The following is a 26,792-nucleotide window of genomic DNA, read 5'->3' on the forward strand; positions in this document are numbered from 1 at the left end:
TATCACTTTAACCAACTGCATTTCAGAAATACACTGTACCAATAATCTCTGTAAGCGTGTGACAAGCTGTGCAAATGGCTCGAAATGTAGCACACTTGTGTTTAATACTTTAAGAGCAAAAGGGTTCTATTCCCACCCTAGGTGCTTGAACTGATTTCCTATTACAGACAGTGTAGTACAGCACAAGGGGGTACAGAATGCCTGAGTGTAACATCTTTCAGATGAGATGTTAAACTGTGGTCTCATCTGCAAAAGCTGATGGTAAACGATTCCACAGCACATATCGAAAAGAGAAGGGTTAAGTCTGCCCTAGTCAGTACAAATACCACTTTGGGGCTTACCTGAAAAGAGGTCATTGGCCTAATGAGACCAACCTGGTCAACAAAACGATAAATAAAACAAATAAATGTGATTTTTAAAATGGGATTTTCTTTTCTTGTTTAAAACACAGTGCGTGTTAAAACTGTGAACAATGCAATGCAATGCAATCTGGAGTAAACACATAACACTATTATATTGCTCTTGAAAAATTGCTTTTTTAGTAAAATATATCAATTTAGATATGTAGCTGCTCTATCAATAACCTACATGAAAAACAACAAAATTCATACATATTAAGTAGGATTAACTTATGATAATCCAAAATAATATATCCATTTTATTTGCTAGTATATATGATAATCAAAATGTTATACTCTTCTTCAGTAATAAAATAGCACATTAAAGATAGCAAGCAATGCTGTATACTCAACTTACTTTAGACTACTGGGATAAAAAAGTGGGTGTTGAATAAATAAAATTACTGTTAATATGAATAAAGTTTTGCACTATAGACATGGTCATTTTTACATTCTGCAGTTTAACTACATTTTTACCTTTGTGCTCAAATATTCACTTGTTCAGCAATTCTTTTAAGTAATATTAGAAGTCTAAACCATAGCTACCATGTCAGACAATGGATTTAATAATGATAGATACATACCTTATGTTCACTTTCTGAATCTAGGCAGCTGGTTGCCTCATCCAGTATTAAGACTTGCGGGTCTCGGATGAGTGACCTTGCAATTGCTATCTGCTGCTTCTGTCCCCCTGACAGCTGCCCTCCTTTCTCACCAACATCTGTAGAGATGTAGAGAGCAACATAAAGCATCTTCACAACTCGTGTTACTTCTTATTAAACAATAGCACTAAATGCTATGTTGTACTTCAAGTATGCCTTCACCAGACTGCAGAACAATGAATAAAATATATAAATATTTTTATTAGACAAGATGCTATTAATAAGAACTAACTTTTAGGGTGTATCTGGACAGTATACAGACACAGCACAGGATAATATACAACCCAAATTATATTCATGTTCAGATTAAGTACACAGGTAAAGTTGTACTGAGTGCATTTAAGAGAGTATTTTACAAACCACTCACAAATGAACAGAAATTACTTTTTGTTTAAAAAAAGTAGCTTACCATCCATGAAAACAAGGGTTTACATTTCAGTACTGCCATTTATATGTAACAAATCAGAGATGGATAAAAGTTTAAGAGCACTGAGCAAAAAAAAAAAAAAGAAAGAAAGAAAGAAAATTACTGCGGATATCTTGCATATACAAAAATGCTTCTAACCGAACTAGATGGGGTCAACAAGTCATCCAGCAGTACAGTGCTGTAACTACTACACTGCTGACTTGGACTCCAAGAAAATTAAAACCACAGTATGTGGATATCCTGCAGAAACAAGTGCTAGTACCTACAAGGCATATGAACTGCAGGGGGACCAATAATTCTGAGGTCTCACAAAACCTGTTGTGGATAATAAATCATTAGTTCCATCAAAGGTGATGAAGATGGTTCTAAGCATGGTATGTAGCATGCAGAGTTTGTGATATCACATGAAAGATCAAGTAGAGAGGAATGGTGATAAATACTGGTATAAAACCAAGGCTTGCAGTCTTAGGCTTTAGGCAATGTTGTTGGAACTGAGTGTTGGGAGAGGAATATGAAGTCCCCAGTGTAGCAAAGAAGAAAAAAAAGACTGCTGAAGTAGTGCTCCACACTATTTGCTGACCTAGTTTGTTCCAGGTGACAGTAAAGATGGCAGACAGCTGCATTTGATGGTACTTGTAATGGTGTTCCTTAGCAGCCTAGTTCAGAGTGTTTACATTGTGATAAGAGGCTACACAAGCTTCAGACATTCAAAGTTCCACTTTGCTGTAGGACTGTTGGCTGTTTCTCAAAAGTTAAATCTTTCTATACAACTCATATGTTTCCTAGGCTTAACATGGTCAAATATTTCTGTAGTAATTCCCCGTTTCCCTTTCAAGAACTGACTGCCATAGTATAATACCTGTCTTGTATCCTTTCTCCAGGCTTTGGATGAAGCTGTGGGCATTGACTTTCACAGCTGCTGCAGTCACATCATCTGTGTTGCAGGTGCAGAGACCATAAGAGATGTTTTCTCTGATCGTGGTAGCAAAAAGGATAGGATCCTGCTCCACGAGAGATACCTGTCAGATTGAAGAAAGGGGACAGAGTCATACAAAGTAACATGCAGTCATGAAGTTTGTCTTTTTTATGTTTACTTTACTTTACTGAACTTGTATTGCATCCTTAAGGAATACTCCGGAATCTCTTCCATCCCTATTCCTAACATTCACACCTGGCAAGACTATTGTTCCCATTGAAATGTCACATAGCAGGTGCACAATTACAACCATTTGTTTGAGAAGCACCTTTTGCACTTGGTGTGTGTGTGTGTATGTGTGTGTGTGTGTGTGTGTGTGTGTGTGTGTGTGTGTGTGTGTGTGTGTGTGTATGTGTGCGCGCGCGCACGTGCATGCATGTGTTGTACTGGGTGGGGCTTCTGCATGAATAACTGATGAGCTCCCTTCCATTATACTACTACATTTCCTCATCTTGACGTCAAAAAGAGGCAAGCCAAAATACTCAATGAAACTTCTTCATGAAATAATATCTTCTGTTATGCACATTTTTCCATGCAAAACTGAATTACTGAGTTCTCAAGAAGTTCCCTGAAAAACCTAATTTACATGGTAATCAACAGCATCCTGACCATCCAATATATTAGTAATAATTAGTTATTTTTACAGTTTATCTATAAGCAAACATAACTAGAGATCCAAGAGTAATAAAAAGATGCATAGAAACTCACCACGCCATTCATCTTTGAGTTGGCCACATGCAGTGGATTAAACAATTAGGTGCTTTCTTCTAGTGCTCTTCATAAGAGGCTTGAAACAGTCTAATATTCCCATACTTAGAAATGAAAAACAGTGTTTGGCATAAGCATTGCATTGCATGACTGCTGTAGGGGCAAGGAGCATGACACTGATCTTTAGTTCCTTGTTTTTTTTTTACTTTCAACCTGAATAGGATTCTGCTTGAAAGAAATCATATGTTGCAGTAATGTAAATAAACACATACTTGTTGCTTACACAGTGCCCTTCTGTAGCTGTTCACATTTGAAGAAAAGGGTGGGAATAAAGAATCATATCCACTAGAAACATCTGTCAGAAAAATTAGTCACCATAAATGTTTACATATATGTGTTACATTACTGTGAAGGGCCTTCTGCCATGAGTAGAACATTACAGAAAACCTCCAAAATGCATTCCCAAAGCATTCTTACTGTGTGTAGAATGAGCTCATAAGGTAGAATAAGTGCTTTAAGCAGTACTCTCAAAGTATGTTATACTTCTTGAGTGGAGATCCAAATTGCAGTACTTCATAAAAGTGTGAAATAACCACGTAACATGGCAGAAACATTGTGTGGTGGAACAAAACTGAAAAAGCATAAGAAGAAAATTCCTTTCTTTATTACAATGACTTCTGACAGCACTGGCCAAAGGCCTGTTAGTTTTTTAGTAACACAGAAGTTATGGAATAGAAAATTCACTTAGACATTTCTGACATTGTCTTTCTATCTAATTAATTTTCCTGTGTTCAAGGACTCTGTGGAGCTACAAATAAAGATGGTGGTAGAAAATGTTTTTACTTCTTTTCTGAGCTTCCAGAAAACAGTTGAAGGTGAACAGACATAGTAATATATTATATCTTATTCAGTGGGTCAGGAAGGGACTGAAGCTCAGTGAATACAGGCACTCAGTCCTTATGGAAAAAAAAAGCAAGAAGCTCAGAAATTCACTGAGATATGTGAATAATACCAGAAAAGCAAATCTTCTAGAATTAAAGTTGTGTAATAACGCAACATAACAGCAGATGTCTTCCTAATCATGGTTGTAGCATTACTAACTGATAGGATATCCTGCCAAAGATAGTCGTATTTTGGGCTTGCTCACCAAAGCCTGGGTCCCTCCTTGTGCATTACAGCTGACTAATGACCTAAGCCAAAAGGCAGGAGGGTACATAAGGGATGTACAAGTGTGAATTACCTTAGAACTTGCTTGCCCCAGACCAAACATTGAAGCAGAAGGAGAGGTAACTATTTACATATGTATATGTCCTCTTAGAGATAAGGAAAAAAAGATAAGAAAGTGATCTGTCTCAGCCAGAAAGTACAAAACAAGCCCAAAATGGGGAAAGAACCTGGGATGCAATACTGCAACAGTGATCAGCAAGGCATTTACTGTTAAGCTAAGTACTTACACAACTGTACTACGTTCTTCCAAGATTACGGTTGCAAGTACTAGTAACTGATGGAAGAGTACTAAAGCTGATCAGAATGACAGGAGCAGGAAGAAGTAGCAGAAATGTGGCACAACAAGCCCTGAAGAATGGACTTAGCAAATCCTGCTCTGGCTCTAGAAAACATATCCAACTTGGAATGATTAGCAAAAGTGTGAAATGAGGACCATGTAGCTTCAAGCCTCAAAAATAGTTCTATAATGCAAACCCTTTTAGAAGGCTCCAGAAGAAGCTCCAGCCCTAGTAAAATGAGCCTTGACAAAGGAGGGAATCTGTTTCCATGAAAGAAGTAACAAAAGGAAATGGCTTTGGAAACCCAGGAAGAAATTGTTAGTTTAAAAACTGATAGCCCACAGTTCTTTTCTTGAAAGGACACAAACACCTGGTCTAATTTCCTACTGTCCTTAGTCTTGTCCAGGTAAAACCTAAATTATCTAGGCACATCTAATAAATGAATAATTATTTCTCTGTATTTTGAGAAGAAAGAAAGGAGGAGGAAAGACTGATGAACTGGTTCAAGGATAACTCATTAATCAGCATGGACATGAAGGAGGATTAGTTGTAAGAGTAACCCTATCCATGTGAAAGACAAGGAAGGGTGGAACCGCCATCAAAGCTTGCAGCTCAGAAACTCTCTTAGTAGATGTAAGGGCCAGTAACAAAATAGTGCAAAGTTTTACGGAAGAACTGGCAGACGGCTCAGAAGGTGCTAGGGTCATTTTTTTTTCAGAACACAGTTCCAAGTCCCAAGAAGGAGGAACTGTCTTTCTCTTTGGCCTAATGTGCAGACACCTTTTTAGAAATTGTTTTACCTCAAAATGTGCAGAAAGGGATGGCTCCATAGGCAGAGAACAAGATAAGACTGACAAAGAGCCTTCAAAGTAGAGGATAGCAGGTCAGAGTTGAGTACCTCACACAAGTGAGACAGAACAGTAGGGTTCTTCTTGCACCACAAGGAAAATCTCTACCATTCTGAAACATACAATGTTCTAGTAGTTGGTTTTCTAGCCTCCTGTAAAACCTGAAGCACACCCTCAGAAAAGTGGTGTCTAAAATGAATCAAAATTATTTCATCAAAAGAATCAGCTGTAGAGTCTGGAGATGGGGGTGAATGAGAGAGCCCTTGTTCTGTATCAGCAGGTCCATCTTCTGAAGTAACTTGTAATGACTGTCCTGGTCAAATGGAAAAGAAGGGAGAACCAGTGCTGTCTGGCCAAAAAGGAGTCACCAAGAAGATTTTTGGCTTGCCCTTCAGATTCTTGGTAAAAGTGACAAGGGAAGGAAAGCATAGGGGAATCTCTCCTTCCAAGAAGAAGGACATGGCATCCATCTTCCATACCTGAGGGTATAGATCCATGGAACAGAGCAGGTTTAGCTGCTTAATGTGGGTGGATGGAAAAAGATCTATCTGTGGAATACACCAGCAAAGAACAATGATCAGGAAGACCTCCCTGTTTAGCATCCATGTATGAAGGTCTGCCCTGGATCTGCTCAATGTGTCTGCCGATTGTGTTCTTTCTCAGGGGATGTAAACTGCCTAAAGAACAAGATTGTGCTGAAAAGCACATTCCCATGCTATTAAGTTCAACCTGCAAAGTCAAGAAGACTTGGTACCCCCACCTGTTTATGCATCACATTACAGTGGTGTTGTCCATAAGGGACCTGGAGTCCAATGATGAATCAAGGACTGAAGACCCAGAGTATGAGCCCTCATCTTCTTGTCAGTTATATGGTCTTTCCTGTCCTTGTTAGTCCAAACCCCCCTGGTCCTTGATGTTGTTGGAAGAGGTTTCCCATTCTAGCTCAAAAGCATCCCTGTAAAGCTATTGGCAAGGGGAAGGAACCAGAAAAGATAATTTCAGATTAATGGAAATCTTTTTTGATCCACCAAAGTATCGCCTTAGTAAAGTAGGGCAAGATAATCTGGAAGTCTAGTGTGTGGCAGTGCTGAAGCCAATTTTTCTTTGGGTACTATTGTAGTTACCTCATTTGGAGTCTGGTATAAGGAAGCATAGGAATGGCTGATGCCATGAACACCAGACCTCTCAAAAAACTCTCTTGCTGAGGTCATCTGTAAAGGTATAAAGTTCTGAAGAAACTCTGTAAAGAAGAGAACCATGTCTAAAGGAAGGACAGGTGTAATTTTCCCAGTACTGATCATGCAACTTAAGATTATCAAGCTTTGGGTCGGAGTTGAAAGAGACTTTTTAAGTTCAAAGTAAATCCTAGCCAGTAAAGTTTCATTGTGAAGTCCAGATCCTTCATAAGAGCACTTTCTGAAGAAGCCTGGAGAAGTAAATTGCCTAAATGAAAACATATTTGGATTCCCTGAAGTCTGAAAAAGACTATGATAGGAGCTATACAATTTGAGAATTCCCTTGGGGCAACAGAAAAATCAAAGGGAAAAGCAGAACATTGAAAATGGAATGAAGAAACAGAGAACCTCAAGTAATTCCAGAAAAAAAGATAGGGATATGAAAGCAAGTATCCTTCATATCCAAGGTCAAGAGAAAGGCTTGCGGAAGGATCATAGGGAATAAGGACTGGGGGGGATTAACATTTTGAAACTTGGAACATTGAGAAAGTAGTTGAGAAAGGAAAGATTCAGGATTGGTCTCCAGGAGTCCACTTTTCTGGGGACTAGAAACATCCTAGAGTAAAAAAAACCCTGCCATACTGACAAGTTGGAAAGTACAGTTGTGTACCTACCATAAATGTAGATGTTCGAGTGTATTCACTGTTGCAGTCATTACAATTGGGTTATCCTGCTGGCAGGCTACCTGTAGTCGGCCTGAATTCCAAAGTCTAGGTCCGTCATCGGTTGCTGTCGCCTCTTCCCTGATGTCAGTGCGCCAGAGGTATAAATGATGCAGCCGACGCCATTTTCTTCAGTTTTTCTTGCCCCAGATGTCAGGTGCCCCCAAAAGGGTAGGCTAAAAATATGTCCATAAATCATGCATGCACCAAAGTAAATAATTCCTTCATCTACAAGCAAATATACCACTTAGGTTGTATAGAATAGAGAAGTACAGATAAGTTCCAGCAAAGATAAGGGGATGGTGGGTGGGTAACCTGGACTGCAACAGTGAACACACTTGAACATCTACATTTATAGTAGGTACACAACTGTACTATGTTCATCGTGTTTCACTGTTGCAGTCATTACAATTGGGTTGAATCCCAAAGCTAAGGTTGGGTGGCTGGAGCTAAATAGGATTAGGAGCGGCTATAAGGCCCTGCAGAACTGCAGTGGCAAAGTCTGCCCTGGCTTTAGAGTAGAGTGGTAAATGATAGTGCTTTGTAAAAGTGTGCACTGAACTCCAGGTTGCAGCCTCTAAAATGTCTTTGGTTGGAACTCCTCTGAGCAAGGCTGCTGAAGTGGCTGCTGCTCTGGTTGAATGTGGCCTAATGCTCTTAGGCACTGATTTGCCATGTTGTGAATAACAGAAATGAATGCAGTGGCTTATCCACTTTGAAATAGTCTGCTTTGAGATAGCCTTTCCTTGTGATCCTGCAGCATATGCCACTAGTAATTGCTCAATCTTTCTGAAAGCTTTGGTTCTGTCCAAGTAGAAGCGCAGCTGTCTGTGTATGTCCAAAGAATGCAGAAGTCTCTTACCCTTATTCTGTGGGTTTGGATAAAAGGTAGGCAAGTAAATAGTTTGGTTAAGGGCCACACTGGACACTACTTTAGGCATAAAAGTCGGGTTTGTCCTCAGAGAAACCCTATCTGGATGGAAAATGATAAAAGGTTCCACAGCCATGAGTGCCTGTAGCTCTGAGACTCGTCTTGCAGAGGTTATTGCTAGGAGCAGAGATGTTTTCCAAGATAAAAATTTTATGTCAGCTGTTGCGCTGGCTCAAAAGGAGGCAGGGTGAGTTTTTCCAAGACATAAATGAGGTCCCATGCAGGTATTGGTGATCTCCTTGGAGGCCTTAAGTTTTTGGCTCCTCTGAGGTACTGCCTTAGTAAAGGATGAGAAAAAATAGGTGGCTCTGTATTGTAATGAGCTGAAATGGCATAGGCATGAATTTTAATAGATGAAAAGGATAGGCCTTTGTCCAGCATCTCAGTTAAGTTTTGCAAAATCTGAGGAATATTTGGCACAATCGTGCCATTTCCTTGTGCCTGGTTCCAAGCACAGAATCTCTTCCATTTTTCTGCATATGATTTTCTGGTACTAGGCCTCCTGGCTTCTAAAATAACATCCATCACCGCTTTAGAAAGAGGGGTGGTTTGAATGACTACATTATCCGCCATGCTGTCAGATTTAAGGTCTTGAGTTGGCTGTGCCAGATCTGATTGTTTTGTTGGGTCAGTAAGTGAGGAATTTGAGGTAATGCCCATGCTGGGCATTGAGGCATGTTCCTTAGGACTGGGTACCAGTGCTGGCATGGCCAGTCTGGGGCAATCAGTATCATTTTTGGCTTCTCTTGTCTGACCTTTAGGAGTACCTTGGGGAGGAGAGGCAGTGGAGGAAAGGCATATACTGTTAGGTTTTTCCAGCTGAAAGATAGAGCATCCACTTTCCATGCTTGCTTGTGATAAGTCCTTGTGCAGAATGTCTGTAGTTGGCAGTTGTGAGGGAAGGCAAATAGATCTATGTCCGGGCATCCCCATTTCCTTGTTATCATGCTGAAGACTTGTGGATCCAATTTCCACTCATGGGGATCCATGAGATTTCTGCTTAGTCCGACTGCTATAGTATTTATCTTTCCTGGCAGGAATTGTGCCTGCACATGTACTTGGTAAGTCAATGCTGTGTCCCACAAAGTCATGGCTAGTCTGCAAAGGGGATAGGAATGAGTTCCTCCCTGCTTGTTTATGTACCACATAACTGTAGTATTGTCCGTCTTTATCAGTAGTTGTCCCGGATGAAGTTGAGCCTTGAAGGCTGTCAGGGCATTCTGAACAGCTAGCATCTCTTTGATTGATATGTAGATGCATTTGGCTTGTAGATCATGTGCCCTGAATACATTTTCCTGCCATGTGGGCCCCCCCCAGGCATAATCTGATGCATCTGTTGTTAATGTCTGCCTGGCTGTGGGTAAGGTGAATGGCTGCCCCTTGTTGTGGTGACAGGCCTTTGCCCACCATCGAACCTCCTGTTGCAGGCAAGGAATAAGGGTAATTATTGTTTCCAGGCTGTGGCAATGTTGAGTCCAAACACTTTTCAGGTACCGCTGAAGTTTCCTCATATGCAGTTTTGCATATAGAATTAGCAGAATGCAGGATGCCATGAAGCCCAAAGCCTGCAGAACTTTTCTTGCAGATAACTGGGCTTTTGTTGCAAAAAGTTTGAAGTAAGTAGTCAGTTGCCTTTATTTGTCTGGCGTGAGATAAGTCATCTGGGCAGTTGTATTTAAGCTTGCACCCAGGAATATTATCTTTTGAGAGGGTACTAGTTTTGATTTGTTTTCGTTTATTGTGTACCCTAGGCATGTCAGTAATCATTTTACAAACGCCAGATGCTGTAGTAGAATGTCCTTGTTCTCTGCTTGAATAAGGCAGTCGTCAAAGTAAGGATATATTTGTATTCCTCTTTGTCTGCAGAATGCAATTACTGGAGCCAGGCATTTTGTGAAGACCCTGGTAGCAGTAGATAAGCCAAAGGGCAGTGCAGAGAATTGGTAGTGCATTGAGCCAGCTATGAATCTGAGATATCTTCTGCATGATTGTCTGATTGGGACATGCAGGTATGCCTCTTTTAGATCTAAGGTTACAAGCCAAGCCTTCTTGCCCAGCATGGGCAGAAGCTGTTGCAAAGTCAACATCTTGAATTTTGGAATATCCAAAAATGTGTTTAGAATTGACAGGTCCAGTATTGGTCTCCAGGCTTTGTCCTTTCTGCGCACCAAGAAGAGTCTTGAGTAAAATCCTTGTCCCTGCTCTGCTCTGGTACATGCTGAATGGCCCTCATGTCCATGAGGGATGAAACTTGTTTTTGTGCCTCTGCCCATTGATTTTTTGGCAGGTCTGGCAAACCGTGTGCCCTTGGCAGGGTATGAAAGTGCAACTTGTAGCCTTGTGACACTATGTTCAAGACCCATTTGTCCTGGGTTATTATGTGCCAATTTTGATGAAAAAGTGCTAGTTTTCCCCCAATGGTGCTGCCATTAGATAAGTGCTTGGCGCAGGTAGGGGAAAGTCATCGGGACTGTTTCCTGTATGGCTGTGATTTGTCTTGTCCACTTTTGGAGGTAGAAGCATCCCATTGTTTAGACCTGTATGAGCCTTGGGGCTGGGATCTGCCTCTAGGGCATCTGTATCTGCCCCTTTGTGGCCTGTCTGACACTGGAAAGGACCAATTCTTTGCAGACCAGTGTCTGCTAAATCTAGGAGGCTGTACCTGTAAGAAATCCTTGACTGTTTGCATAGATTTTGCTTTGTCCTCCATTTTCTTCAACACCTCTTCTGCTTTAACACCAAACAAAGTATCATGCTGTAATGGAGCATCTAATAATTTTGCTTTAACATGATCAGGCAAATTCTGTTCCTTTAACCAAGCATGCCTCCTGATGACAGAACCCGTGACAGCGGCCCTGCAGGAGGCCTCCAAAGAATCAAAACCACATTGCAAAGTATGTTTTCTAACTTGTTCAGCCGCATGCAACAAATCCTGCATTTCTTTGTTTTCTGCATATTCAGAATTTATCAACATATTCTGTTTAAGCAGTGACATAATATATTGCTGATATTTAAGCACATGGAACTGGCAATTTAAAGCCCTTATAGCCAAGGTTGAAGAAGTGTAAATCTTTTTTCCCCATCTATCCAGTGCCCTAGAATCCCTGTCAGAGGTGGTAGGTTTTTTTGCAGTGGAAGCCTTGACCCCTTTGGGACCCTGAGGGAAGGTTTCTGGGTCAGCAGCAGGGTTTTCAAAAAGAAATTTATGTGAATCAGGAACCCTGTAATATATGTCAGGCTTAACAGGAGCTGGAGGCAGGGAGTCAGGAGTCAGACTGGACTCTGAAAAAAGATCATCTACAATGTCTAACACAGGTGAAATAGCAAGGGGCCTGTGCTGAGGTAGTAAAAGAAAATCTCTGAGCCTTTTCTTAGATTCTGAATAATCTTGGCTCTCCCAGTGGAAATGCTCCCTAAGGGGGTGAGAGATTGGCATAATGGTTAAGGTGTTAACCTTGCAGACACAAGGTGCAGGGTTCGATTCTCACATGGGGTAACTGGCTAGACTTAAAATGGCCCACCAGGGCAATTAGCCTAGTACTAATCTATGAATCTATGAATCTGTGAATCTATGGTATGCACAGTTTCCCCAAAAGAATAATCCTCAGGAGGAGAGGCTGAAGGGATATATTCTTCAGCATCAGAATCCTCATAGGGAGGAAGAGAGTATTTCTGATCAGAAGAGGAATCAGAAAAAATGGAAACCTGATCAGAAGATTCATATTCTGTCTCTTGCCTAGGCCTCTTTATCAGGAGGGGGATGAGAACCCCTGATCAAAGTAATTAGGTCTTCGGCCATTTTGAGCATCTGTTTTTTAGGCATGGAGGCCTGTCCATGTGGCTGTTGTACTTGTTTTTTTGTCTTTAAAGGTGCTTTAGTCTTTGCCTTTGAAGCTGAAGTCGTTTTTACATATAGTTGTGTAGGCCTGAAAACACCCTCAGAAGCCGATGCCTGCTCAGCAGTTCCGGACCCATCTGAGGGAATCGTTTCCGAGGTTCCAATACCTTGAGTATTCAATGGCCTAGTCGGACCCCACGTGGGAGTTGGTAGCGGCCTGCGACTCTAAAGTAGCAGGAGTCAGGGGCTGCGAAAGCACCTCGCTGAGAACCGGCGACTGGCTTAGAAGAAGCCTCTTCGTCAGTTTTGGACCTCGTATGCTTGCCCTTTTCTTTTTCTTTGTGTTTCTTATGAATTGCGGTAGTCGGATGGCTATCCGACGACATTGTGTAATTAAATCTTCTGTCAAAATAGTGAAATGCAAAATCATACCGACGCTTAATAGTGCGTTGGTTAAATCTAGCACAGAACCGACAATTAGCTACGTCATGGTCAGGGCCTAGGCAAGGAATACAATAGGAATGAAAGTCCTTATGAGGTATTTGCTTCCCACAAGAAATACAGTTATTAACTTTTTCTGACATCGGTCTGGATCAAGAAAAAAGTTTCCCCAATGGGGTACTTAGCTTTTAATGAAGACTTCGGATCTGAAATTCGAACATGAAAATCTCAGGAATCAGCCGAACGGCACTTGTGAACCACTTTTGCTTCGGGCATCGCGCAGCAATAAAGACTGAAGAAAATGGTGTCGGCTGCATCATTTATACCCCTGATGCACTGAAGTCAGGTAAGAGGCAACAACAACCGACGCTGGACCTAGACTTTGAAATTCAGGCCGACTGCGGGTAGCCTGCCAGCAGGATAACCCAATTGTAATGACTGCAACAGTGAAACATGATGAACATCTGGCTGACTATTTCCCTGAACTTGTAGGACCTATACAACAGGAACAACTAGAGCCAACTGATTTTTTAGAGGTTGAGGGATTTCAGAGAAATGGAGAGGAGACTTCCAAGACATTCTGTACCCCTTTTCTACAAAAGAAAGAACACACTTGTCTGTAGATATCCCCTTCTAGGCTGGAAGGGAAAGAGAAAGCCTTCAGGATGGGGGAAACTGGCCAAGGGAAAGTGGAAGATGCAAAAGGGGACAGTCATGAAGTTGCAGGTTTATTAGGAAAGGCAGGCTTAGATCCCTTACTGTCCTGCCATAATTTGTGAAATCTCCTCTTATTAGTCATTTTACCTTTTGCGGTTGTTTTTGTTTGCTCCTGTCAAAAGGAACTGCTTTATGGGGGTAATTACTCTGGAACTTAGGTACCAGGAAAAGGTAAGTCTGCTTCAAGTTCTGCATAATTTTCCCCTTTTCCTATAGGGTCTTAAATAGATTAATAGTTGCATATCTAAACAGAAATTGTTGGAGAATCCAATCATTTGACCTTGACATCCTTTGGCAAGGACTGGAGTCTTAACCAAGCATTACCTGGAATGACTGATTCTGATGCAGCCATTCTACAAGATGAACTTTAAATCAGTAATTTCATGCCTTCCCACTTAAAATGTTGCATTATCCTACCCTCAGAATTTCCAAAAGAGAGCTCTTCCAAAGGAGAGACAGGAGAAAGAGAATCTTCTTCATCAGAAGCCACTGCCAAAGGGGAATGGATCTGTGAAGAATGTGCAAAAGAATTCTCATATGAATCTTGATCCTCCTCCTTATAGGATGACTCTCTGTCTCTTAAGAAACGTAGAAAAATTAGGTACAGCAGCAGGCGCAGCCTGAAAATACTGAGGGAAAGTACAGTTGTGTAAAATCTTACCATAATGGTAGATGTCCTTGCCTTCACTGCTGCAGTATTCTTAAAAATATGGGATTCCCCTGCTGCAGAAGGGGTCTAAATTAGAAGAGACAAAAGGGCGAACGCTCTTTTGTCGACACGTAACACCCAAAGTCTGCAAACAGTGAAGTTACGGAACATTGATTTTTTTTCCCGAGGGGAAAAAAATCGCTGGGCCTTTCTTGGGACTTTGCTGTTTTCTCCACTGTGGTGCGATCTCGGAGTTGGCATATTTAAGTGGGGGGGGGCGAGGGTGAAACCCCCCCACTTTATTTTGTCTTTATACTTTTTTTTTTTTTTTTTTGGAACAGCGAATTTTTTTTCCCCCTGGGAAAAAAAAAATCGCTGTTCCATAACTTTGCTGTTTTCAGACTTTGGGTTTTACGTGTCGACAAAAGAGTGTTCGCTCTTTTGTCATTTCGTTCTTCTAATATAGACCCCCGTAGAAGCCCAATGTCCGACCAGTCTTCGAAAGACTCCTGAATTTAAAAGGTATGCCGGACATCACCATATGCTCCCTGCATAATGTAGGGCATAAAGGTGACATTCAGGCCTACCAAAAACAGAACTGATTGCCTCTGGAGGACCACCAAAGGAATCTTAAGATGTAATGTGTACATCCAGGAAGGTAAAAAACTATGGAGGGACCGAATACTGCAGCAGTGAAGGCAAGGACATATACCATTGTGGTAAGATTTTATATAACTGCACTATGCCCAAACATTCCCTGCTGCTTTATTCTTAAACATATGGGAGAGTGCCAAAGCTCAAAAGGAAACTTGGGAGGAGAAAGGGGCAGAAGAGTTCCTTAAAAAACTATGAAGAACTGAACTAGCAAAACCAGCCTTAGCTGCAGAGATACCAACCAACTTATAGTGCTTGGAAAAGGTATGCACAGAAGTCCAGGTAGCTGCTTCAAGAAGAGAATTAGTATCTAAGCCTTTGAAAAAAGCACCAGAAGAAGCCACAGCTCTAGTAGAATGAGCTTTTAATTGGAGAAGGAAGGCTCTTGCCATGAAATGAGTAACAAAAGGAAATAACCTTAGAAATCCAAGAAGAAATAGTTTGCTTGACAGCAAGTCCCAAAGATCTAGGATGAAAAGAAACCAATAACTATCAGATTTTCTAATAGCCTTAGTCCTATCAAAATAAACCCTACGTTGCCTATGCATGCCCAAAATGTGCAGCACCCTCTCACTGTCAGTTTGTAGAGGGGGAAAAAGTAGGCATATTAATAGACTGATTAAGTGAAAGCTCATTAACCACTTTCAACATAAAAGAAGGGTTAGTGTGTAAGGACACTCTGTCCTCATGAAAAATTAAAAAAGAGGACAAGCCATAAGGGCCTGCAACTCAGACACCCGTCTGAAAGAAGTGTTAACAAAAGAACAGTCTTCCAGGAAAATGTTGCAAGGAAGCTGAATCAGCAGGCTTCTCCAACACAAAATTAAGATCCCAGGGGGGAGAAGGATCAGGCTTCCTGGGAGGTCTAATATTAAGGATACCTTTAAGAAATTGCTTCATATCTAGCAGCTAAAGGAGGAGGAAAAAGGCAGACAAGCAGAAATAGCTGACAGGTGGGCCTTAACAGAAGAACAGGCCAGATGAGCATTGAGCAACTCACACAGACAACAGAGAACCAAAGGAGCATCTACAGTGAGTGAGTCCAGGTTATGAGACAGATACCAAAAAGAAAACCTCTTCCATTCGGATAAGTAGGATTTCCTAGTCGTAGGTTTCCTGGCCTCCAGCAGGACTTGCAGCATGTCCTCAGACAAAAGGCATCTATGAGGAATCAAAATCCTATGGAGCTATGTTCGCCTATCGAATTGCAAAAAACATGAATGGCTAAATATCAAACGTGAAACAGAGAACAGTAAAATTAACGAACAAGAACTTTCGTGAGAAAAAAGTCCAGCGAATGGTCATAGTTGGCCAACATCAAGAACACAACCAACCGAGGTTGGGGGCTGTACCCCCCCCCCAACTATATATATCAACTTCAAGATTGCACTACAGTGGAAAATAGGGCATATTTAATAAGTTTCCCTTCATTTACCTTATGCATTGCATTATTTCCTGGTTGTTGGCCAACTATGGACATTCTCTGGATTTTTTTTCAGTGGAAGTTCTTGTCCATTAATTTTATCATTCACTGTTTAGCATTCGGTATTTAGCCATTCACAGTTTATGCAATTCAGTAGGTGAACATAAACCCAAATCCTATCACCCACAGTGTCAGTTGAAGAGTGAACAGGTGGGGATGGATAAGAGATCATTTGTCTTGTGTGATCAGATCCACCATGTGAGGTAACTTGTGATGATTGCCCCTGACTAGATGCAAAAGAAGAGGGAATCAATGCTGCTGCGGCCAAAAGGGAGTCATCAATAAGATTTTGGGAGCATCCTGTTGAATTTTGAACAGGAATTTTGGAATGAGAGGAAGGGGAGACAATGCATAAAGAAACATCCCCTTACAAGAGAATGAGAGGGCTTCCACCTTCCATACCAGAAGACCTGGGACTCTGGGACAAAACAGGAAGTTGTCTGTTCAGAGGGGAGGCAAAAAGATGCACTTGAGGAGTACCACATCCATTCATGGGACTGAGTTAAAGACCTGCTCAGAGTATCTGCCACAATGTTCTCACCAGAAGAGATATAACCTGCCTGAAGAGTCACATGACACTTGACAGCAAGATCCCATACCAGAAGTGCCAACCAGCAAAGAAGATAAGATCTCATTCCTTCCTGCTTGTTGATATACCACATCACTGTGGTATTGTCTATGAACACCTTGAGAGGCCCTGGAGAAAAAAAGAGACTGAAAGGCCTGAAGAGCCAGCAGAAGAGCTTTCATCTCTTTGATACTGATGTGCTCCTTCTGCTGACAAGGCGACCACCCCTGCACCTTTAGGGAGCAAAAGGTCGCCCCTCCATCCCATATCTGAAGCATCTGTGAACAACTCCTGAGAGGGAAGAGGGGGATGAAAAGGAATCCCTGGATTCAGAGACAACTACTAAATCCACCAGTGAAGTTCCTGTCTGAGACAAGGAAGAGGAGGAACTAAAAGGCTAGAGGATGAGTGTGTTGAAGCCACACTGACTTCAGAAACCACTGAAACTTTCTCATGTGGAGTTTGGCCAAAGGCAGCAATGAATAGTGGATGTCATGAAACCCAGAACTCTCACTCCCTGGTGTTAATGGAAGCCAGAGGAAGAAGAGTGTGAAAGAAAGAAATGAGAGTTAAGACCTTTGGAGGGGGCAGGGATGCAAGCACTGGCGCCATCTGAATCCTGCAACCCAGAAAAACATGATCCTAAGAAGGAATCAGAGAAGACTTTTTGAAAAAAAAATGAAGATTTTGCAAAAGGGTCTTTGGATAGGATGCCTGAATCAAGTATTATCAATTATCAATTATTATCAAATATTTCAAGTAAGGAAATATGTGGATCCCTTGAAGCCTGAAAAAAGCTATCACTGGAGCAAGGCATTTGGTGAACACCATTGGGGCAGTAGAAAGGCCAAAGGGCAAAGTAGAGAACTGAAAATGCCAGGAAGCAACAGAGAAATGCAAAAACTTCCTGAAAACAGGATGAATAGGAATATGGAGATAAGCATCCTTGAGATCCAGAGATACCATATAGGCAGATCCAGAGACACCATATAGGCCTGAGGGAACAAGACAGGAAACAGAATCAGAAGGAACAACATCCACAAGGAAGGTACCTTTAGAAAAGTCCACAATATACAGCAGCACAATGCACCTCCTAGTAGGATTAACAACCCCCTGCTATAAAACCCACATTTGCAAGGTTTTTGTGCTAGTATACAGCTCAGCACGCTCCTGCTTGGTGCCCTGCAGAGTTCTACAGCAGCAGAGAGACAAAAGAGAGACTTTGGAGTGATTAAGTATCATTTGTCTGCATTTTCTTGCTGCCTCTAACTAATTCCATCTAAAACGCAGACTTTCTAGAGTTTCTGTGATTTAAAAAGCTTGTTTCAGCTCCATATTGTACTTATTTTACTGCCTGCACTTTAACAAAGTCATTTTGTGTTTAAATTACCTGTTTAACTGTTGCAGGCTACACACTCAAGTGTGATAGCCATTTCTGTGCATTTAAAGTGTTTTTTTGATTGTATCTGCTTTATTTTCTGAAAAAAAAATAATATACTTGTTTTCCCACCTTTCTAAGCTAGTTTAGTCCAGTTTTCAGGTTAGCGCTGAATTCAGGGCTGTGTTACAAGTTTCTGTGTTTGCCCATACCTTAATTGGATAGAAGGAAGTTTCTCTGTTCACTGTGAGAGCGGGAGCTTTGAGCAGCCTATCTGTCCCTGGAGGAGTGATTTCAGCCCAGAAATTAGTAGTTTATTGGCCATTCTGGGCTAATTTCTCTCTCTTTCATTTCCCTGCTATAAAACCCACATTTGCAAGGTTTTTGCGCTAGTATACAGCTCAGCAAGCTCCTGCATGGTGCCCTGCAGAGTTCTACAGCAGCAGAGAGACAAAAGAGAGACCTTGGAGTGATTAAGTATCATTTTTCTGCATTTTCTTGCTGCCTTTAGCTAATTCCATCTAAAACACAAATTTTCTAGAGTTTCTGTAATTTAAAAAGCTTGTTTCAGCTACATATTATACTTATTTTACTGCCTGTACTTTAACAAAGTCGATTTTGTGTTTAGATTACCTGTTTAACTGTTGTAGGCTACACACTCAAGTGTGATAGCCATTTCTGTGCATTTAAAGTGTTTTTCTGACTGTATCTGCTTTATTTTCTGAAAAAAAAAAAATATATATATATACTTGTTTTCCCGCCTTTCTAAGCTAGTTTAGTCCAGTTTTCAGGTTAGTGCTGAATTCAGGGCTGTGTTACAAGTTTCTGTGTTTGCCCACACCTTACTTGGATAGAAGGAAGTTTCTCTGTTCACTGTGAGAGAGGGAGCTTTGAGCTGTCCATCTGTCCCTGGAAGAGTGGCTTCAGCCCAGTAATTAGTAGTTTATTGGCCATTTTGGGCTAATTTTCATCTCTTTCATTTCCCTGCTATAAAACCCGCATTTGCGTGGTTTTGCACGCCGGGCAGCGCCGGTTAGCTAGGGTATAACTATTCCGGGCTCCACAAAGTCTACTCTTCAATTTTTCCCTTGGAACTAGACAAACTTTCAACTTAAGCACTCAAATCATTCACTTCTCATTCCTGCCCTTCCCCAAAACTCATAGCAAGCACTAATAAACCTTAGTACTAGACCCAACTATACTGTAGAGAAGGACAAGGCTCTCTATTCGACCTTACCAGCCAATTAGTAAAACAGTTCACTGTACCTATCCAGGCATGTCCAAAGGGCACTTTCAGGTGTACTCTCCAGTCCAACTGGTGAATCTGGGCATTTTGAGGCAATGTTACAATTGCCTCATATACACAGACAACCCTCTCCTCCTTCCACCAAACACTAATACATGCGAGAGATGCAATTATACAGCCAAACTGGAGGATAAGCTCTCTCAACCCAAGACTGGACCAGGCAGTCAAGATGAGAAGGGAATTACTTGCATCACACCACCAGTCTCACATAAACCTATGAAACCAGCACTGCAAAAAACACACATAAATACACAAAAACATACTCAGAGGCTCTAAATAAAAATCTGCAAAAGCAACAGAGACCTCCAAAGCAGACATCCAAGCAACCTCCACCACCCAACACAAACCATGAAACACATACTTCCCAAAACCAGTGTGCCACACAATCACAGCCCTTAAGGCAAAATAACATACCCAACACACTAGTAATAGGTGACTCTATAGTCAGGCACACTGACGTCCCACTCACTAGGCTGAACAAGGAGAAGGCTACTGTTAGTTGCCTGTTGGGTGCCAGGATCTGCCACATAACACAAGCACTCAGGTCACTCCAGAACAAGTACAAATATGACTCTGTCATTGTTCATGTTGGTGTGAATGACCTGAGCCGTACCTCCCTGGACTACATGAAAAGAGACATGGAGGAGCTCTCTGATCACATAGCCCAGGCTGGTATGACCCTGACCCTGAGTAGCATCCTGCCCTCACCAAGAAAGATACCACGGTATAGAGAAACAAATTATCAATTTCAACAATTGGCTAAGCTTCTGGTGTCATTCAAAGGGGATCCAGTGTCTGTCAGCCTGGGATGACATGTTCGACAAGCCACGCTGCTTTGCTAGAGACGGCTTGCACCTGTCACCCTTAGGCTTTTGAATACTCGCCAAGGCTCTTGCCACCCCCATAGTGCCTTTTTTAGGCAAGGCTGAAAAGACAAACCCACCACCGTAAATAGCACAAGTAACAAAAAACTGAGGGTAATGCTGTTCAATGCCAGAAGTCTAAACCTCAAAATGCATGCACTCGAGGCACTCCTCAGTATGGAGAAAATCGATATATGTGCAGTAACAGAAACCAACCTGGTTTAAGGCTCCAAAGAGCACCCCAGCACTACTAGGCTACAACTCATACCATACATTTCAGCCACAAAACCCAGACTGAAATACAAAAGGCTGGGGAGTATCCATATTCATCAAGGATACCCACACCTCCAGGTTAGTGGCATAGCACGATGCTTCAGAGATCATCCACGTGCAACTAACAAAGGGCAAAACTGCTATTCAAATTATAGCTTGCTACAGATCACTCACCATGTCCCAGGACCCCCACTCCGCATTCCTGGAAACAATGGGAAGCATAAAGGTCCTACCAAACACCCTGATATTGGGTGGTTTCAATTATCCAAACATTAACTGGGAGAACTACTCAAGTACGAACTCCCTGGCCCAATATTTCCTAGATTTTATAAACTCAAACACCCTGGATCAACTGGTTAACACCCCCACCAGAGGTGACAACATATTGGACCTGGCCATCACCAACATGGGCGACCAGTATTCCACACCAGAGGTCAACCCCTCGCTGGTTAGATCTGACCATAAACTAATCACTCTGGATATCCACATTCCGCCACCACCCCTGGTCGAAGAAACCACCGTGAAAAGCTTTTCAAAAGCAAACTTCACATTACTTAAGACCAAGGTGGGAAGTTCCAAAGCCCTCATGCTAAAGGATAACGCTGTCCAAGCTGCAAAATCCTTTACTAATGCACTCTACGGGCACCTACAAGAATGCATGGATCATGCTATCCCAAACAAAACCAAGACTCACTCCTCCAAGAAAAGGAAACCAGTCTGGTGGACCCCTGCCATAAACAAGCTATACAATCGAAGGAGGAAACTAGTACAGAAAAGAGTAAAATCCCAAGAAGGGAAGACATCCCTGATCAGTATCAGCAAGAAACTACGTTCCCTCATAAAATCATCCAAGGCTAGCTTCGAAAGAAAAATTGCCATGGACTCCAAAGATAACCACAAGGCATTCTTTAGCTATGTCAAGAATCTAAGTGGCAATTCTCAGATCTGCTTGGAGTTAGTGCAGAATGGCACAAAATACACTGAACCGACCGATATTGCCAACATCCTGGCAGACAGGTTCAGTGCAAATTTCACCCCCCTCTCACCCCCAAAAGGGCCCATAACTATACCAGAAGAATGTAGTGCCCCCAAAATCACAGACACTCAGGTTAAAACAGCCCTTTCTAAAGCCAAAAACACAGCATCAATGGGACCAGACAGTGTCCCAGGCTGCGTCCTACACAAGCTCAAAGATGAACTAAACCCTCACCTAAACACACTATTTAAACTCAGCCTCTCCACAGGCTATGTGCCCACAGAGTGGCACACAGCAACGGTTATTCCGCTCCACAAAGGTGGAGCCACAATGGACCCCAGGAACTATCGCCCTATAAGCCTGACTAGCTTGGCCTGCAAAGCTATAGAGCACATCATCATGGATCTCATTAACAGAGACATTGGAAACCTCCAAACACTGGACCCAACCCAATTCGGCTTTGTTAAGGGCAGATCATGCCTCCTAAACCTGGTGGACTTCTTTGAGACAGTTACCAAGGATATAGACGAGGGAAAGGTGGTCCACACAGCCTACCTAGACCTCGCAAAGGCCTTCCACACTATTCCCCACTCAGGTATTATAGACAAGCTCACCAGCCCGAACATAAACCCCTACGTCACGAGATGGGTTGCCAACTGGCTCATGGACAGAACCCACATGGTAAGAGTTGCAGGAGCTAGGTCTGACTCTAAACCTGTAACAAGTGGCGTTCCCCAGGGCTCAGTCCTAGGACCCCTCCTGTTCAGCATATACTTTTCAGAGGTACAGGCAAGCACAGGAGGGCTATGGCTCACCAAGTTCGCAGATGACTGCAAATTAGAGGCTATAATTGACTCTCCGACTGACACAGACATCCTCCAAAAGGGTCTCACTGAGACAGATACCTGGTGTCAAAACCATGGTCTCAAGCTAAATGTCAAAAAGTGTATAGTCATCCCCTTTGGAAAAAACAAAGTACCCACAAACTATCACATAGGTGGTAGCCCCCTAAATACGGAAGACGTAATAACGGATCTGGGGACCCAAGTAGATAGTAACCTCTCCTTTGATAACCACATTGTCAAAGTGGTTAGAAAAATCCTTCTATGTGGCCCACGTAATCACAAAAGGGTTTGCATCCAGATCGAAAGAGGTCATTGGGCCCCTCTACGCATCACTCATCAGACCCATCATAAAGTACAATGCCCCATTTGGGGATGTACCTTACAAGACACCTGCAACAACTGGAAAGACCACAGAAGTTCCTCACCAAGAGGATCACTGGTCTCAAGCAGATGCCCTATGCAGCCCGACTGAAGAAACTCCAGCTGTACTCGGTTGCATATCGCTTACCCAGAGGTGATCTCTGCCTGACATACAAGGCCATGTCCAACCCAAAATTGATGGACATGCTCCACCTAAAGAAAACTATATACCCTCAAGCAACATGCTCCAGGGATCTAAACCTCACCACAACAATAAATAGGACGTGCTGGAGGGATAGATTCCTGTTCCGGAGACTTCCCATGCTCTGGAACAAGATTCCAGTCTACATTAGGCAGAGCTCCTCGCTAACCCTCTTCAAGAGAAACCTTGACGAGTGGATGGGAAACAGAAAGTTTACCCCAGGGATCACGTCAATGGCTCTGCTGGACAGAGGCACAGGGTACTAATCTAAGGGGGCGGCAAAAGCCAACACATTCCAGCTAGGCTTATAAATGCCTTCAGGCAGATAGCCTAGTACCTACCTATGAACCTATGAATAAACCAAATGTAAGTATGCTGAATAAAATCCAGTATGGAGTTTGAAACACAGCCAGTCTTTATTAAAATAAAAAACAAATAAGTGAGCACGTTCATTAGTGAAAAACCTGTTTCATTAGACCTTAATACAACATTTTTTCTAAATATGTCTTATATAAAACTTTTAAAACTGCAAAAACCAATGACAGTGAATAAAACTTATTACATCATTCAATTACTTAACTTCTTAAAAGGGCCACTATGAAATACACTTGCTAAAAGGCAATGTCATCCCCAAAAATGTATGTCTCATACTGCATCAGTAAGAACTAAATATATACATATACATACAAATAATCTATATAAAACATATGTGTATATGTGGCTACCTATGTAAAAATGTGTATGTGATAAAAATGTGTACATTTTGAAACACTGATGTGTACACATTTTCATTTAAATAATGTTCTGGCTTTTAAAATGGGCTTAAGTGTCCATTCCGACCCATTTTGCCATCCGCCTTAAGTCTAATAATCCATTTTATTTCTTGAGCTTCTGTATAATTAAAAAGATCTCCCTTGCGTTCACTGTCCTCAATCTTTTCTATGACAATAAAACTGAACCGATGCTCAGAAGAGCTATTAGCTCGTGTTTGGCAAGTGCATCGTTCACATTGTGGGTGGTAATACTATGTAGATGTTCTCTAATATGATCTTTCAGTCTTCTATTTGTCTTTCCATTGGCTAAGAGATGAATAGTCACACGGCTCATGATTTGTCCAGAAAGGAAGGCTTCGGAGTCCCCGAGAACCAAGAAGCCTTAGCAGGAGGAGCCCGTTTACCACTCTTCTTACCTTTAGTAGAAGGTCAGGATTGCCTGCGAATAATGGCAGGCTTAGCAGGGTAGTTTCTCTGAAATGTACGCACAGGAGTAGAAAACAGTTGTTTAAGCTCCCGTAGGACCTTATCCTTATCCTGAAGGGACTTAAACTAGCAGCAGCATCCCCAGACAAAAGTTTAGAATTTAGAGGAGTATCCATCAACTTACCTTTAATATCATCAGATGGAGGTTGGAGCCTAGGCCAAAAATACCTCTTGATAACAGAACCAAAACAACAATCCCTTTAACCCTATATAAGCTATCAGGTTTCTTGGGAGCAGGGGGGGGGAGAGAATATAGCGCATGACAGGCACTGGAGAAAGCATTCAGTAAAGCAGCCAAAACAGGAGGAATAGCTGCAGGTTTAGGGGAGTCTAACTGCAGCAACTCATAGTACCTCCTATGGATATCAGAGACATGAGCACTATCCCACTTAAAAATCCATCATCCTAGAGAGTGTGTCCCCAAAGGAAATTTCCTCCAAAGGAACATCAGGACTAATAGATTCCTCCTCCTCTGACCCATAGTCCAAAGGAGTGGGAATCTGAGTAGAATAAATTAGGGATTCATCAGCAGAATTCAACTCATCCTCAGAAGAATCCTTGTCTCTAGGCCTTTAAGAGGAGTAGAGGACCAAGGAGGAACAGGAACTGAAACCCCAGGAGGAGGCTTTAAGGACATTAAGGCAGAATATAACCCTTGAGTAAAAGCCTGCCACTCACTTTGTGGATCCCTAGAAGCAGACAAAACATGTTTAATTTTTTGTTTCTTTTTTAAGGGAATGCCCTGAGTAGGCTCAGACCCAGGATGACAGCCGAGAACCGCTGCAGGAGCTTCTTCCTCAACTAAAAACTGAGGAACTCCCCTATGAGAAAAAATCAACTGAGGTTCCCTCTGAAAGTCTGAGATGGATGCCTGCAAAACGTTCAGATGTGCTGCCAGCTGGATCTTCACCGGCCTGCAACATGGTCATGGCACAGAAATCTGACAACACAGCCAGGTGAGCCTCCAGATTCAGTGACCTTGGGAGAAACACCTTTCAGAGGTCGGACAGTGGAAGATTCCAGATGTACCTTTTTCACCTTCTTTCATAATGGCTGGCCCTCAGGGTGGGAGATTCCTTCCATTGTATCTTTAGTGAGTAGCTTAAGATGCTGGTTCTCAAGATACAAGGAAAGGGAAGAAAGTCTACTGTGAAGGGTTTCTGGAACGAACACCTGACAAACAGAGCAAGACATATGGTCATGAGAAGCACCTAGACAAAAAAGACACTTAATGTGGCAGTCTCTATGGGGAATCTGTCTCCCACACTAGCATTTACCCCTCCTGGATAACATTAACACCCAAGGAACTCAAAAAACCAAGAAAAAAAACAAAACCCCCAACATGGCACTTATCTTCCAAAAACAGCAAACAGGTATAAGAAGTCACTGGAGAACAAAATGCATTCAACTGGAAGAAAACAGATGCAGGTAAACACACTGACTATGTAAAAGATACATTCAGACTGGCAGCAAAGAAGTTCTGTTTTTGGCAGGCCTGAACATCACCTTTATGCCATACGTTACACAGGCAGTGTATGGTGATGTTCCCCAATCCTTTTAAATGCAGGAGTCTTTGGAAGACTGGCTGGACATCAGGCTTTTGCAGCAGGGGAATCCCAGATGTTTAAGAATACTGCAGCAGTGAATGTAAGGCATCTTCAAAGGCATAAAGGCTTTAAACAGTCCCAAGTAAAGTCTTGCCAATCTTTTTCTGAATATCTTATAGCCTGAGGAGGGGAAGTATACTTGGCCTTTTGCTTTTTCTTTATTGGGACTTACGCTTAAACATAATGTGGAGGATCACAGCCCTGATATACTTCTGTCAGAGAACCTGGTATCTCCTCCAACTAAAATTTGCAGAATACCTCCTGGTCCCTTGGAGATAACTAGCCAGGGTTCCCTATTCCTGTCTAAACAGACGTTCGATCAATCACACAATGTGCAAATAGGCTGCCCCATATTGGCCTCCAGTAGGGGTCATGAATGAAGACAAAGGACTAACAAATCACACAATCATTATAGTTATGTTCAGTGCTAAGGCAAACAAACTTCTCATGATGATCCTTGTGCGGAATTTGCCTCCCGCAGTCACATTTCCTTTTCTTGGATGACATGTATAACAATTAAGAAATGCAGTAAGAAAAGGAAGGGTCCTCAATGGGGTACTTATCTGGCTACAGGCTAAACAGCTGTACTACTAGCACGTCTCACAGACTGAAGAACATAGGATCATAGGAGATTACTATGCTAATGGCCCTGGGGCCCTTACAAGCTTAGCCAAGAGTTTATCCCCAAAAAAGAAACCTTAGTCAGCACCTGTCACCCCCTGTCAATAAGGGACATACGTGGAACCCCTGGGACAAATTTATGGTTTCCCATCCACTCATCAAGGCTGTGCTTGAAGAGGGTCAACGACGTATTTTGTGTGACATGTATGGGGAGTCTATTCCAGAGATGGGGGCGGCCTCTGGGAGACAAACCTATCCTTTGTTAATATTGCATATTAGATTTAGGCCTTTTGATTCGGTATTGCACGAGGAGTTAGATTTACAGACATGGAGCACCTCTAGTAGAGCAGGGTCTAAGATTGCCTTGTAGGTGAGACACAAATCACCTCTGAGCAATCTG

General features: G+C 42.1%; 1 protein-coding gene across 1 annotated transcript in view; it reads right to left on the reverse strand.

Moving 5' to 3' along the window:
- The window catches only part of LOC122810570, a 945,872-nt gene that overhangs the window by 594,338 nt on the left and 324,742 nt on the right, over positions 1-26,792 (reverse strand). Inside the window, exons 10-11 of the mRNA XM_044082150.1 lie at positions 2,347-2,506; positions 983-1,119 (exon numbers count right to left, since the gene is read on the reverse strand). Of these exons, the coding sequence (XP_043938085.1) occupies positions 983-1,119; positions 2,347-2,506 (297 nt within the window). The remainder of the gene's footprint in view (positions 1-982; positions 1,120-2,346; positions 2,507-26,792) is intronic.

Source organism: Protopterus annectens, chromosome 9.part0 (genome assembly GCF_019279795.1).
Source record: "Protopterus annectens isolate FY-2018-M chromosome 9.part0, PAN1.0, whole genome shotgun sequence".
Lineage (NCBI taxonomy): Eukaryota > Metazoa > Chordata > Ceratodontiformes > Protopteridae > Protopterus > Protopterus annectens.